This window comes from Schistocerca nitens, chromosome 2 (genome assembly GCF_023898315.1).
Source record: "Schistocerca nitens isolate TAMUIC-IGC-003100 chromosome 2, iqSchNite1.1, whole genome shotgun sequence".
NCBI classification, from domain to species: Eukaryota; Metazoa; Arthropoda; class Insecta; order Orthoptera; family Acrididae; genus Schistocerca; species Schistocerca nitens.
In genome coordinates this window covers 595,529,677-595,542,548 of record NC_064615.1, presented here as the reverse complement: position 1 = coordinate 595,542,548, position 12,872 = coordinate 595,529,677, and the positions used below count along the sequence as shown (strand labels likewise).

Here is a 12,872-nt window from a genome sequence, read left to right as displayed (position 1 = left end):
TGTGTTAACTTGCTCATGACAACAAAATTCGTTGTTGCGACAGCAAGAATCAGCCTCACGATCACATAAAAATATTATTGCATCAATTTTCCAACTATCATTGTGACTAAAAGTCACAGTCAAAATTAATTCTGGTTACATATTTTGTTGTTCAAGTTATAATTTTGTAGTAAATATCAGATGTTGGTATTTTATAGATAACTGAATTTGGAAAACTAGTAACGTGAGTATGTATCTCTAATGTGACTAAGAGAATTAGTTGCTACAGTTCACATAACAGGCTGCTACAGTTCCGATAAGAAACACGTGCTTTAAAATGTGCACTGTTGGTTAAGTTAATTTTGAAGACAGTGAGTAGTATCTATTATTTAGTGTAAATTTAACTTAATCCACCTACTGCCTTCTGCTGCATACTGAATCTCTAATATAAGGATTGCATTTATTTACTTTTAATTTATAGGTGAAAATTCATATATGCCATGCTGAACATAGAAATGTATTAAATGTTGTTTCATAACAGTGTAGACACTCGAACATTAATTCTACATGTTGAAATATCACTGAACAGAAAATATGAATGTCTATTAACAAATAAATATCTAGCAGCTTCATGTCAATATTCAATCTATCTTCATTTATAATATTACTCTGACCTTGTTTTCCATCTGTCGAAGCCAGCATATGTTGGCAACAATAGATGGCATATCCGATGCCTCCCCAATTCTTTCATAGCCACTGTGGTTTCTAGAAGAAAAATCTGCACTTGTTGCAGCAATGTATTCTTTTAATGCAGCAAGAAAAGCCTCTCTTTCTGGTGTAAGGATATGAGATACATCAGGTTGCTGTATAAGCTCTCGACAGCGTACAAATTCTTGCAAAAGCTGTACAAAAAACACCAATTAATGATCAACGTGGAGATAAATCTTACAACAATTAAGCCAAGTAAACAGTATATGTAGCCCCACTACATACTAACTGCTGAAACATGAACAGACTTAACACTGATAGATACACAAATAAAATTTGAGTCTCTAGCATTTATATTTTCAAGAGCACGACACTTGATAGAAGGAAATGACCGATGGAAAACTGTCGAAGGCAATGAAAAGTCATGAAAATATTGGAGGGCACAAAAATACAAGGGCATATAGTTTTTTGCAGCAATACTCTACGTCAAATTTTCTTGGTTTTCTTTTTATGTTCAGTTCTAAGTGATTTAAGTTTTTCTTTTCTAATCAGTCACTATTTTATACATTTGTCAGTCTCCACTTCCTCTTTTGCTGTCAATGAAGAATCATTAGTTCTGTTCCAGTTGCTACTTCTTTGTATTGTTGCCACCCTACCCAGAACCACAACATTGTCCAGTTGTAACATCATAGTCCACATTTCATATGGTTTCTACATGGAATTACTTTTTATTACAGGAACAAAATTTACCTCTAAGACATTGTTACCAGCTCTACTAATTTGGTTACGCAGCTTTCCAGCAACACGTTCTCCAACTGGTTTTAAAATACGATGATACTGTGCAACAGCAATCTGCCACAGAGGATCAGTGTAAGGATTGCACTGTAACACATTCAGCTCACAGAAGATATGGAATGGACCACCAGGAAGAAGTTCTTGGAGCTCCTCTTCTGACAAAAGACGACTTAACTGCCGGTGCAGCTTTCTGATATGTAGGATCTAAATGACAAGAAGAAAGCATGAACATGTATTCTCAGATACATATGATTATTAAAACACAGCTTTGTGATTTATGACAACACTAGAATCAAAAAATTAAATGTATCTGCAGAGGTAGACACCAAAATATAAACAATACTAAGATTTTTAAAAAAATTAAGAGATGAGTTATGAGGTACTTTATGATAAGAAAAATGGACATTACTAGCACAGTACACCAAACTGAGTCAATTATCTATTAAGCATAATATACAGGATAGTATTCACTCCACTCCACAGTTGACTGAGTGATGCAGCACCCAGTTTTCATGGTTACATCGAAAATAAAATAATTCCAGTTGCCAAGTTATTTTTATTTAAAAATTACTCATTTTGCCATGGATAGTCATCATTAGATTATGTAAAACTGTCACCTTAAGCTCACTGTGCTGACTGTCAAAGCTCTGTGTGTATGGGGTCTATTCAAAAAATAATTTCGCACCAATGGTGAATTGGAGTGAAATGTGGTTGGCGTCCATCCAGATGCCTTTGTTTAATGTGTAACTGATGGAAGTTACATTGTTGTGTCAGTTATTGTTCAGTGCTGTACTGAGTACAACATTGTGTTGCACAGTTTGCAAATTTCGAGATGACATATGAGCAACATGTCTGCATTAAATTTTGCATGAACTCAAGAAAACCTTTACAGAGACACTCTAAATGATGCAGAAAGCCTATGGCAATGAGTGCTTAAGCTATACTTGGTGTTACAAATGGTTCACACAGTTTAAAAATGGCTCGATGAGAGGTAAAGATGACCATCATTCAGGATGCTCTTTGACGTCCACCAACGATGCTCATGTCAGGAACATCAACAAAATTATGTATGCCAGTTGAAATCTGACCACGCAAAAGGTTACAGAGGAATGTAGCATTTCAGTTGAATCATGTCATGAAAACCTGACACAGCCTCTTGGAATGCATTGTGTTGCCACCAAGTTCATCCCATGGTTCACAACTCAAGACCAGAAAGACCTTTGCCTCACAATCATCTGTGATGAGCTTTTGGATCATGTAAATGAGAACAAGTTGTTTCTTAAGAGCATCATAACTCATGATGAGATGTGGGTCTATGGTTATGATGTTGAGACCTAGGTTCAATTTTAACAATGGGTCAGGAAAGACTCTCCAAGACCAAAATAAGCTCATCAGGTCAGGTCAAATGTCAAAGCGATGCTGACAGTTTTCTTTGACTTTGAAAGAATTGTTCACTATGAATTCATACCACAGGGACAAACTGTTAATCAATTGTACTATCAGGAGGTGTGAGAAATTGTGAGAAGGAAACGGCATGAAATGTGATGAGACAATTCATGGCTCTTGTATCACACTAATGCACCCACACATTCATCCCTGTTCGTACGTGACCATTGCACTGTGGACATTTTTATTTTATTTCCAAAGCTGAAAACCAGATTGAAAGGATCAAGATTTGCAACAATAGACATAAAAGAATATTCACAGATGTCACATCGTACGATCCAGAGCAAAAGGTGTACCAAGACTGCTTCTAGAAATGAAAATGGCATTGGGACTGGTATATCAATTGTGAGGAGACCATGTAAAATAAGCAAAAGGTAAGCATACAAAAATTTTGTGGACAATGTTCTGGAATTTTTTGAACAGACCTCATTTGTGGTTGTCATAGAGCTTTGGTAGCTGGTGCAACGAATTTCATTTGACAGTTTTATACAATCTGATGATGCCTGACTGCAGCAAAATGTGTTATGTTTAAATAAAAATAGCTTTTTTTGCAGCTGTCACTGTTTTATTTTCAATATAATGTACAGGAAGTTTGCATGATGAAAGAGTGCTGTCTGGCTGAGCATGCAGGGACTAGACTGCCAACAAGCACGGCATTGGAAGGTTGTGGGGCAGGGAGGGGGAAAATGCAGAGTAAAAAAGGAAAGGATCAGGGAAGCAGAAAGACATTTGGTTGCATTGGCAGAGGATTGCACACAAAGAGGGTGAGGGGATGAAAACAGGGAGGAGGTGATAGGACAGAATGGGTGGAAACTGTTGGGTAGGGGGGGGGGGGGGGGGGGGGGACAGTATATCAGTGTAAGTTGAGGCTGGGTTAATTTCAGGAGTGGAAAATGTGTTGTAAGTATAGCTTCCATGTGCAGAGTTCAGACAACTGGTGCTGGAAACAACCACTGAAATCAAGCATGTTACATTCAGTTGCGTGTTGTGCCACATGGTGGTCTACTTTGCTCTTAGTCTCAGTTTAGTGATGGCCTTTCAACTTGGTAGGCAGCTGGTTGGTAGCCACATCAATAAAAAAAAAGCCGTGCAATGATTGCAGCAGAGTTGGTATATGACATGTCTGCTTACACAGGTGGTCCAGCTTCTGATGGGATAGGATAGGCCTGTGACAGGACTGGGACAGGAAGTGCTGGATGGGTGGATTGGGCAGGTCTTGCTCCTGGGCCTTCTATAAGATATGATTCCTGCAGCAAGGGATTGGAAGTGAGAATTCCATATACATGAACTAGGATGTTTTGGAGGTTGGGTAGGTGGTGTAGCTTTACTTTAGGGTGGGTAGGAAGGATCTTGGATAGGATGTCCTTCATTTCAAGGCATGATGATAAGTAATCAAAGCCCTGGAGAAGGATGCAGTTGATTTGTTCCAGTTGCAGTTGTATTGGGTGATGAAGTAATGGTATTGTTATTTGATAATGTTATATATTTATTTATAATGTAGGCAGCTAAGGAAACAACAGAATTGTAGGCAAAAATCATGAAAGGTGAGAACAGGAAACTGTACTAATGCAATGCGTATGGTGAGATGTGTATACTGACAAGGTGTGCCTTCATGTAAAGGTTTGTAGAAATGCAGTCTGTGATTATAAGACATGTGTAGTCGATCATTCCTACTGAAATATCATTATACCACGTATCAAAACAGCAACCATGATTTTTGTGTGCCAAAAATCAAAACAAAGGGAAGCTTACTGATCTTATCTGGCCAGCTACCTATGTAGAGGAAATCAATTGCAAACTGTGTTTCTATGACTCGTTAGGTGGTTGAGAAAAAGAGAGTACCATAACGTAATGACTGGGGAGGACAACAAACTGTCCAGACTCCTTACCTGGAACAAGCAATGCCTCCTCACACACACCTGAGGGGTCTTCAATCAACACTCAGTCAGTTGCACAGTTGCATATGAATTGGGTATTGTACAGAGTACTGTGTCGAATGTAACTTCGGAATAGCAAGCTGTACGTCTACCACTGGCAGAAAGTGCTGAACATGTGGATGCTGCAGTGCCGAATGCTCAATCCTAAAATTGTTGTATATGTGCTTTACTCAGATGAAGTCTGCTTCATTAGGAATGTAATCCTATCAATTGTTGCAATAGTCATGTATGAGCTGTTGACACAGTTAACCATAATCACAGATTTCCAGTGATATCATGGGCGAACATAGTCACAATTAGTAGAACACAGCCATAATCAACAGGCCGTATCATCCTCCCCTACCACACCCTTACCTTTTCCCATCAGTTTTCCTGAGATATATTTAACCCCCCCTCCCAAATTGCTGAAAGAATTCCTCTTGATCTCTATGCAGGTATATATTGTTAACAGTGCACATTGGACATCTTGCTCATGAACATGTGTGTCATAATTTTCCTAAAAGGTGGATAAGAAGGCGAAGTCCTCTTTTGTGAACAGCTTGTTCTCTTGAAGTATGTATGAGACACCTGTGTCGACAGAAGAGAACTTCCTGGTGAGAACTCTCATTGCCTGTGATGTTTCTCAAACAATATTAGGGTAGAGCAAATGGGTACGACAGTACTTTGTGAAACTGTTTCATGCTTTTACTGAAACTGGGGCACCACTTCCAACATATTTGGTGAAAATGGCACCTTGCACAAGCTCCACAGTTAAATTAGTTACTTTATATATATGTGTCTACTTGGATCTTTAACACAGTCAGCATGTCAAATATAAGTATGAGATTTTCTCATTTTTGTTTACAACTTTTAACTTAGCTATTTCTTGATTAGAGTTCCCTATCTCAAACTAATACATTTGTCCTTCTACATTACCTCCAAAAGTTTGTATCATCATAAAGAAAACACCCTGCAATTGTGTTACAGAAAAAGGGACTATTATTCCAGTAAACAGTACTTCTTCATGGCAGACAACATTCCTTACAAATGTGCACAAACAGATTGGTAACTTACGCACACACTCTTTCACTATTAACCAGTAAGTGTCACTGATATTTGCCTTTCTTCTGCTAGATTTTCTCTCATGTTTCAGTACAGGCTAGTGTTAAAGTTATACAAAGTTTCTGGATACTGTAGGCGAAGATCAGTTTTCCATGACACAATCGGCAATTTTTCAACACACACATACATACATACATATCATCAATCAAATTCTTTAAAACAGAACTCTAAACTACTAGCAAATTTATTTTCGTTTCTTACCTCCTCCAGTCGGGATGCAAGATTCATAACATGAGTTGGCAGATAAGGCTTGCCGTGCCAAGGATGTGGAGAATAATTGGCCCAGAAGAGAGATGTGAGGCGGTCACAGGAGTTGATCCAGTTTCTGCAGATGGATAATGCCTTGAAATTTAGAAAAAAGTATTAACCTACAAATGATTTGTTTCTTTTCCTGTTTTACATGTGTATTCACCCATAAATTAACAACAAAAAGTTCATACCCACATAGACCAGGTGGTTACAATTAAAGTGCAGCTACTCATGGAAGTTCAGTGTGAGCTGTAATTACTGTATGGCAGTGAAACCTGATAGACATCCTAATGCAGAGCCAATTAATGCTGGAAAAAAATTAGTTCCAATTTTGGGCACCAGGTGCCAATCTGGCATTGTACAGCATCGCATCAGATGTCTCCAGTACTCATACTGAACAAATTGTGTAAGTGGCAGTTAATAATAAAATCAACATTATGGCTTTCACACTTGTATGACCTTTTCTGCCCACATCCCATTCCTAATCCATTGCGTATGGGACCATTTCTATACGTCTTTCTTGCATTCACAGCACCAGATATGCATCTGGTACTCAAAACTGGAACTATTTTTGTTTTCCCAGCATAAATTGGTTCTGCATTAATGCATTAGAATATCTACCAAGTTCTGTTGCCTTATGATGATTAAAGCCCACTCTGGACCTCTCTGAATAATTTTAATTATAACCACCAACTTGTACTGCAGTTATTCTTATTATTTCTCATATCATCCGATAGCACAAACTGGCAATAGAATACGACCCAAGTGCATGATGGTTTCTCCACCACATGTATTGCAGAAAACCTTCAAGTACTGGCACTGTTGACCAATGGACAGCTTTCGCTTTTCTGCACATGCCCAGTTAACATAATCAATTAAGTCTGTCCTTGTAATTGTCACAGAAAATATTTTTACTCTCAGTTATTTCCTACATTTGTAATACATATTGTGTACTCATATAGGGACTAAAGTTGCTTTCAAAAGTGGATACATTCTCTAGTAATTGCCCTCAGTACTATACATGCATGCACACCAATAAGATTCATAGGTACCACATTATCAATATATTGCGTGTATATGGGAGGGCAACAGAATACTTACATTAGGAAATTGTACAACATTTATTCAATAAATTTCTCTCTCTAATAATAATCTGTACATTTTCCAAAAGACTAGTTTTTCTCCACCTCTTTTGTCTTTCGCTAGCTTTAGCATATATTTACCATCAACTTTCTCTAGAGTCAATTTTTATTTTTAATTAATTCTTTGTGGTTTATTACCAATATATACTTAACAAATCTTCCAAATTTAAATAGCATTTGACACTAAAAATCAAAGAAATAATTTATTGGAAATACAATGGTAAGCTATTTTAGAGGAAACCACTAGACAGTCATGAGAAAAAACTCAAAAACATATGGGGAGAGGCTGGTTGAGCTAAGGACACACATCAAGAGATGACAGATTCTGGTTACACTCCAATGATTGTGATGTGCATTCAGTGTGTCCGTAATACCCTCGAGAATCTCTCGTAGGGATCACTGAAGGTAGGTGTGGGTTATTTCCACCACTGCTGAGCACTTTAGACTTTTTCCCAGAGAAAAAAATTAAATTGCACTTCTACAGAATTTTTTCAAGTGTGCACAATAAATTATAATTCGTCATCAGAGACTTTTTTGTGTCAACAGTTGTTTGTTGGCGTCTTCTGTCCAAAGACTGATTACATGCAGCTCTCCACACTAGTCTATCCTGTGGGAACCTCTTCATCTCTGCATAACTACAGTAATATATGTCCATTTGAATCTATTTACTATAGTAAGCCTTGGTGAATTATGGTTTATTAGTATCATAATGTGCATAATCCTACCTGGAGTGTCTATTGTTTGATTAATGTACATAATCCAAATCATTTGAGTTAGGTACAGGAGACATGTCAAAATTGTAAAATTTCACCATAAACGTAGAACAGCTGATGCTAACCAATAGCATCATTCTAATAATACAATTTTATTATACATACAGACACACAGTAAAAAATCTAACACTTAATTCCCCTTTCCTCAAATTATCATTTCATCCTCTATGAATTTTCTACTGAATAGTAGTATTTCGCATACAGGATCTGCTCAAGCTATGTATTTAGAATTTCTTGCTCCATATCAAATATGTTTTTGCTCATTAACTCGTTACATATTGTTATCCTTATATACTGTGGAGTTGGTGTGAATAATTTCAATTGGTGTTTAGGTAGCAAAAACTTATTTTCATTTCTTCTGTTATATGTATGGTTAAAATAATCCTCCTCGAATAATTTTGTCTGCTGTGTTGGAAGATTATAATTTCATTAATATATATAAAAACAAAGATGATGTGCCTTACCAAATGAAAGTGCTGGCAGGTCGACAGACACACAAACAAACACAAACATACACACAAAATTCTAGCTTTCGCAACCAACGGTTGTCTCATCAGGAGAGAGGGAAGGAGAGGGAAAGATGAAAGGATGTGGGTTTTAAGGGAGAGGGTAAGGAGTCATTCCAATCCCGGGAGCGGAAAGACTTACCTTGGGGGAAAAAAGGACAGGTATACACTCGCACACACACACATATCCATCTGCACATACACAGACACGAGCAGACATTTGCCTTTACAAATGTCTGCTCGTGTCTGTGTATGTGCGGATGGATATGTGTGTGTGTGCGAGTGTATACCTGTCCTTTTTTCCCCCAAGGTAAGTCTTTCCGCTCCCGGGATTGGAATGACTCCTTACCCTCTCCCTTAAAACCCACATCCTTTCATCTTTCCCTCTCCTTCCCTCTTTCCTGACGAGGCAACCGTTTTTTATATATATATATATATATATATATATATATATATATATATATATATATATATATATATATATATATATAACAGAGGGAAACATTCCACGTGGAAAAAATATATCTAAAAAGAAAGATGATGAGACTTACCAAACAAAAGCGCTGGCAGGTCGATAGACACACAAACAAACACAAATATACACACAAAATTCAAGCTTTCGCAACAAACTGTTGCCTCATCAGGAAAGAGGGAAGGAGAGGGAAAGACGAAAGGATGTGGGTTTTAAGGGAGAGGGTAAGGAGTCATTCCAATCCCGGGAGCGGAAAGACTTACCTTAGGGAGAAAAAAGGACAGGTATACACTCGCACACACACACATATCCATCCACACATACAGACACAAGCAGACATATTTAAAGACAAAGAGTTTGGCCCAACTCTTTGTCTTTAAATATGTCTGCTTGTGTCTGTATGTGTGGATGGATATGTGTGTGTGTGCGAGTGTATACCTGTCCTTTTTTCTCCCTAAGGTAAGTCTTTCCGCTCCCGGGATTGGAATGACTCCTTACCCTCTCCCTTAAAACCCACATCCTTTCGTCTTTCCCTCTCCTTCCCTCTTTCCTGATGAGGCAACAGTTTGTTGCGAAAGCTTGAATTTTGTGTGTATATTTGTGTTTGTTTGTGTGTCTATCGACCTGCCAGCGCTTTTGTTTGGTAAGTCTCATCATCTTTCTTTATATATATATATATATATATATATATATATATATATATATATATATATATATATAAGATATGAATATAATAGAGGGAAACATTCCACATGGGAAAAATATATCTAAAACACAGATGATGTGACTTACCGAACGAAAGTGCTGGAAGGTCGATAGACACACAAACAAACACAAACATACACACGAAATTCAAGCTTTCGCAAGAAACTGTTGCCTCATCAGGAAAGAGGGAAACTCTTTGTCTTTAAATATGTCTGCTTGTGTCTGTATATGTGTGGATGGATATGTGTGTGTGTGCGCGAGTGTATACCCGTCCTTTTTTCCCCCTAAGGTAAGTCTTTCCGCTCCCGGGATTGGAATGCCTCCTTACCCTCTCCCTTAAAACCCACATCCTTTCGTCTTTCTCTCTCCTTCCCTCTTTCCTGACGAAGCAACCGTTGGTTGCGAAAGCTAGAATTTTGTGTGTATGTTTGTGTTTCTTTGTGTGTCTATTGACCTACCAGCGCTTTCGTTTGGTAAGTCACATCATCTTTGTTTTTAGATATATTTTTCCCATGTGGAATGTTTCCCTCTATATAAATATACACACACCGTATTTACTCGAATCTAAGCCACACTTTTGTTCCGGTTTTTGTAATCCAAGAAACCGCCTGCGGCTTTTAATCGAGTGCAAAGCAAGAGTAAGTTCTGAAAAATGTTGGTAGGTGGCGCCACAACTATCTTCTGCCGTCGAATATATGTAGCGCTACACAGGCAAAAAAACACACACACACAAAATTCAAGCTTTCGCAACAAACTGTTGCCACATCAGGAAAGAGGGGAAGGAGAGGGAAAGACGAAAGGATGTGGGTTTTAAGGAAGAGGGTAAGGAGTCATTCCAATCCCGGGAGTGGAAAGACTTACCTTAGGGGGAAAAAAGGACAGGTATACACTCGCATACACACACATATCCATCCACACATATACAGACACAAGCAGGCGTATTTAAAGACAAAGAGTTTGGGCAGAGATGTCAGTCGAGGCGGAAGTGAAGAGGCAAAGATGATATTGAATGACAGGTGAGGTATGAGTGGCGGCAACTTGAAATTAGCAGAGATTGAGGCCTGGTGGGTAACGGGAAGAGAGGATATATTGAAGAGCAAGTTCCCATCTCCGGAGTTCGGATAGGTTGGTGTTGGTGGGAAGTATCCAGATAACCCGGACGGTGTAACACTGTGCCAAGATGTGCTGGCCGTGCACCAAGGCATGTTTAGCCACAGGGTGATCCTCATTACCAACAAACACTGTCTGCCTGTGTCCATTCATGCGAATGGACAGTTTGTTGCTGGTCATTCCCACATAGAATGCATCACAGTGTAGGCAGGTCAGTTGGTAAATCACGTGGGTGCTTTCACATGTGGCCCTGCCTTTGATCGTGTACACCTTCCGGGTTACAGGACTGGAGTAGGTGGTGGTGGGAGGGTGCATGGGACAGGTTTTACACCGGGGGCGGTTACAAGGATAGGAGCCAGAGGGTAGGAACTCTCTGCTGGAAATATCACTTTGCCACGAAGAAAAATGATCCTAATCCTACTCCTAATGATCAAACTCCCCAAGACACCATCCAAATTGAACCCTGCCTGGAACAGTTCCGTCCTCCGTCGCAGCGGGACCCACCTCCTCTTCCTCAAAATCACCCTCTCCAAACCTTCCAGGAATTTCTGACTTCCAGCCTTGCATCTCAGTCCTTAAAAAACCTTAATCCTACTCCCAACATCACCACTGATGAAGCCCAGGCTATCCGTGATCTGAAGGCTGACCGATCCGTCGTCATTCTTCCGGCGGACAAGGGTTCCACGACCGTGGTACTTGATCGACGGGAGTATGCAGCTGAGGGACTGCGTCAGCTTTCAGACAACACCACATACAAAGTTTGCCAAGGTAACCCCATTCCCGATGTCCAGGCGGAGCTTCAAGGAATCCTCAGAACCTTAGGCCCCCTGCAAAACCTTTCACCTGACTCCATCAACCTCCTGACCCCACCGACACCCCGCACCCCTACCTTCTACCTTCTTCCTAAAATCCACAAACCCAATCATCCCGTCCGCCCCATTGTAGCTGGTTACCAAGCCCCCACAGAACGGATCTCTGCCTACGTAGATCAACACCTTCAACCCATGACATGCAGTCTCCCATCCTTCATCAAAGACACCAACCACTTTCTCGAACGCCATGAATCCTTACCCAATCTGTAACCCCCAGAAACCATCCTTGTAACCACTGATGCCACTTCCTTACACACAAATATTCCGCACGTCCAGGGCCTCGCTGCGATGGAGCACTTCCTTTCACGCCGATCACCTGCCACCCTACCTAAAACCTCTTTCCTCATCACCTTAGCCAGCTTCATCCTGACCCACAACTTCTTCACTTTTGAAGGCCAGACATACCAACAATTAAAGGGAACAGCCATGGGTACCAGCATGGCCCCCTCGTACGCCAACCTATTCATGGGTCGCTTAGAGGAAGCCTTCTTGGTTACCCAGGCCTGCCAACCCAAAGTTTGGTACAGATTTATTAATGACATCTTCATGATTTGGACTCACAGTGAAGAAGAACTTCAGAATTTCCTCTCCAACCTCAACTCCTTTGGTTCCATCAGATTCACCTGGTCCTACTCCAAATTCCATGCCAGTTTCCTTGACGTTGACCTCCACCTGTCCAATGGCCAGCTTCACACGTCCGTCCACATCAAACCCACCAACAAGCAACAGTACCTGCATTATGACAGCTGCCACCCATTCCACATCAAACGGTCCCTTCCCTACAGCCTAGGTCTTCGTGGCAAACGAATCTGCTCCAGTCCGGAATCCCTGAACCATTACACCAACAACCTGACAACAGCTTTCGCATCTCGCAACTACCCTCCCGACCTGGTACAGAAGCAAATAACCAGAGCCACTTCCTCATCCCCTCAAACCCAGAATCCCCCACAGAAGAACCACAAAAGTGCCCCACTTGTGACAGGATACTTTCCGGGACTGGACCAGACTCTGAATGTGGCTCTCCAGCAGGGATACGACTTCCTCAAATCCTGCCCTGAAATGAGATCCATCCTTCAT

At 40.1% G+C, this 12,872-nt stretch overlaps 1 protein-coding gene across 1 annotated transcript in view; it reads right to left on the bottom strand.

The window, feature by feature from the left end:
- LOC126236667 (cytoplasmic dynein 2 heavy chain 1) overlaps window positions 1-12,872 on the bottom strand; it is an 873,274-nt gene that overhangs the window by 735,665 nt on the left and 124,737 nt on the right. The window contains exons 7-9 of the mRNA XM_049946146.1: window positions 6,168-6,308; window positions 1,438-1,686; window positions 654-881 (exon numbers count right to left, since the gene is read on the bottom strand). Coding sequence (XP_049802103.1) covers window positions 654-881; window positions 1,438-1,686; window positions 6,168-6,308 — 618 coding nt within the window. The remainder of the gene's footprint in view (window positions 1-653; window positions 882-1,437; window positions 1,687-6,167; window positions 6,309-12,872) is intronic.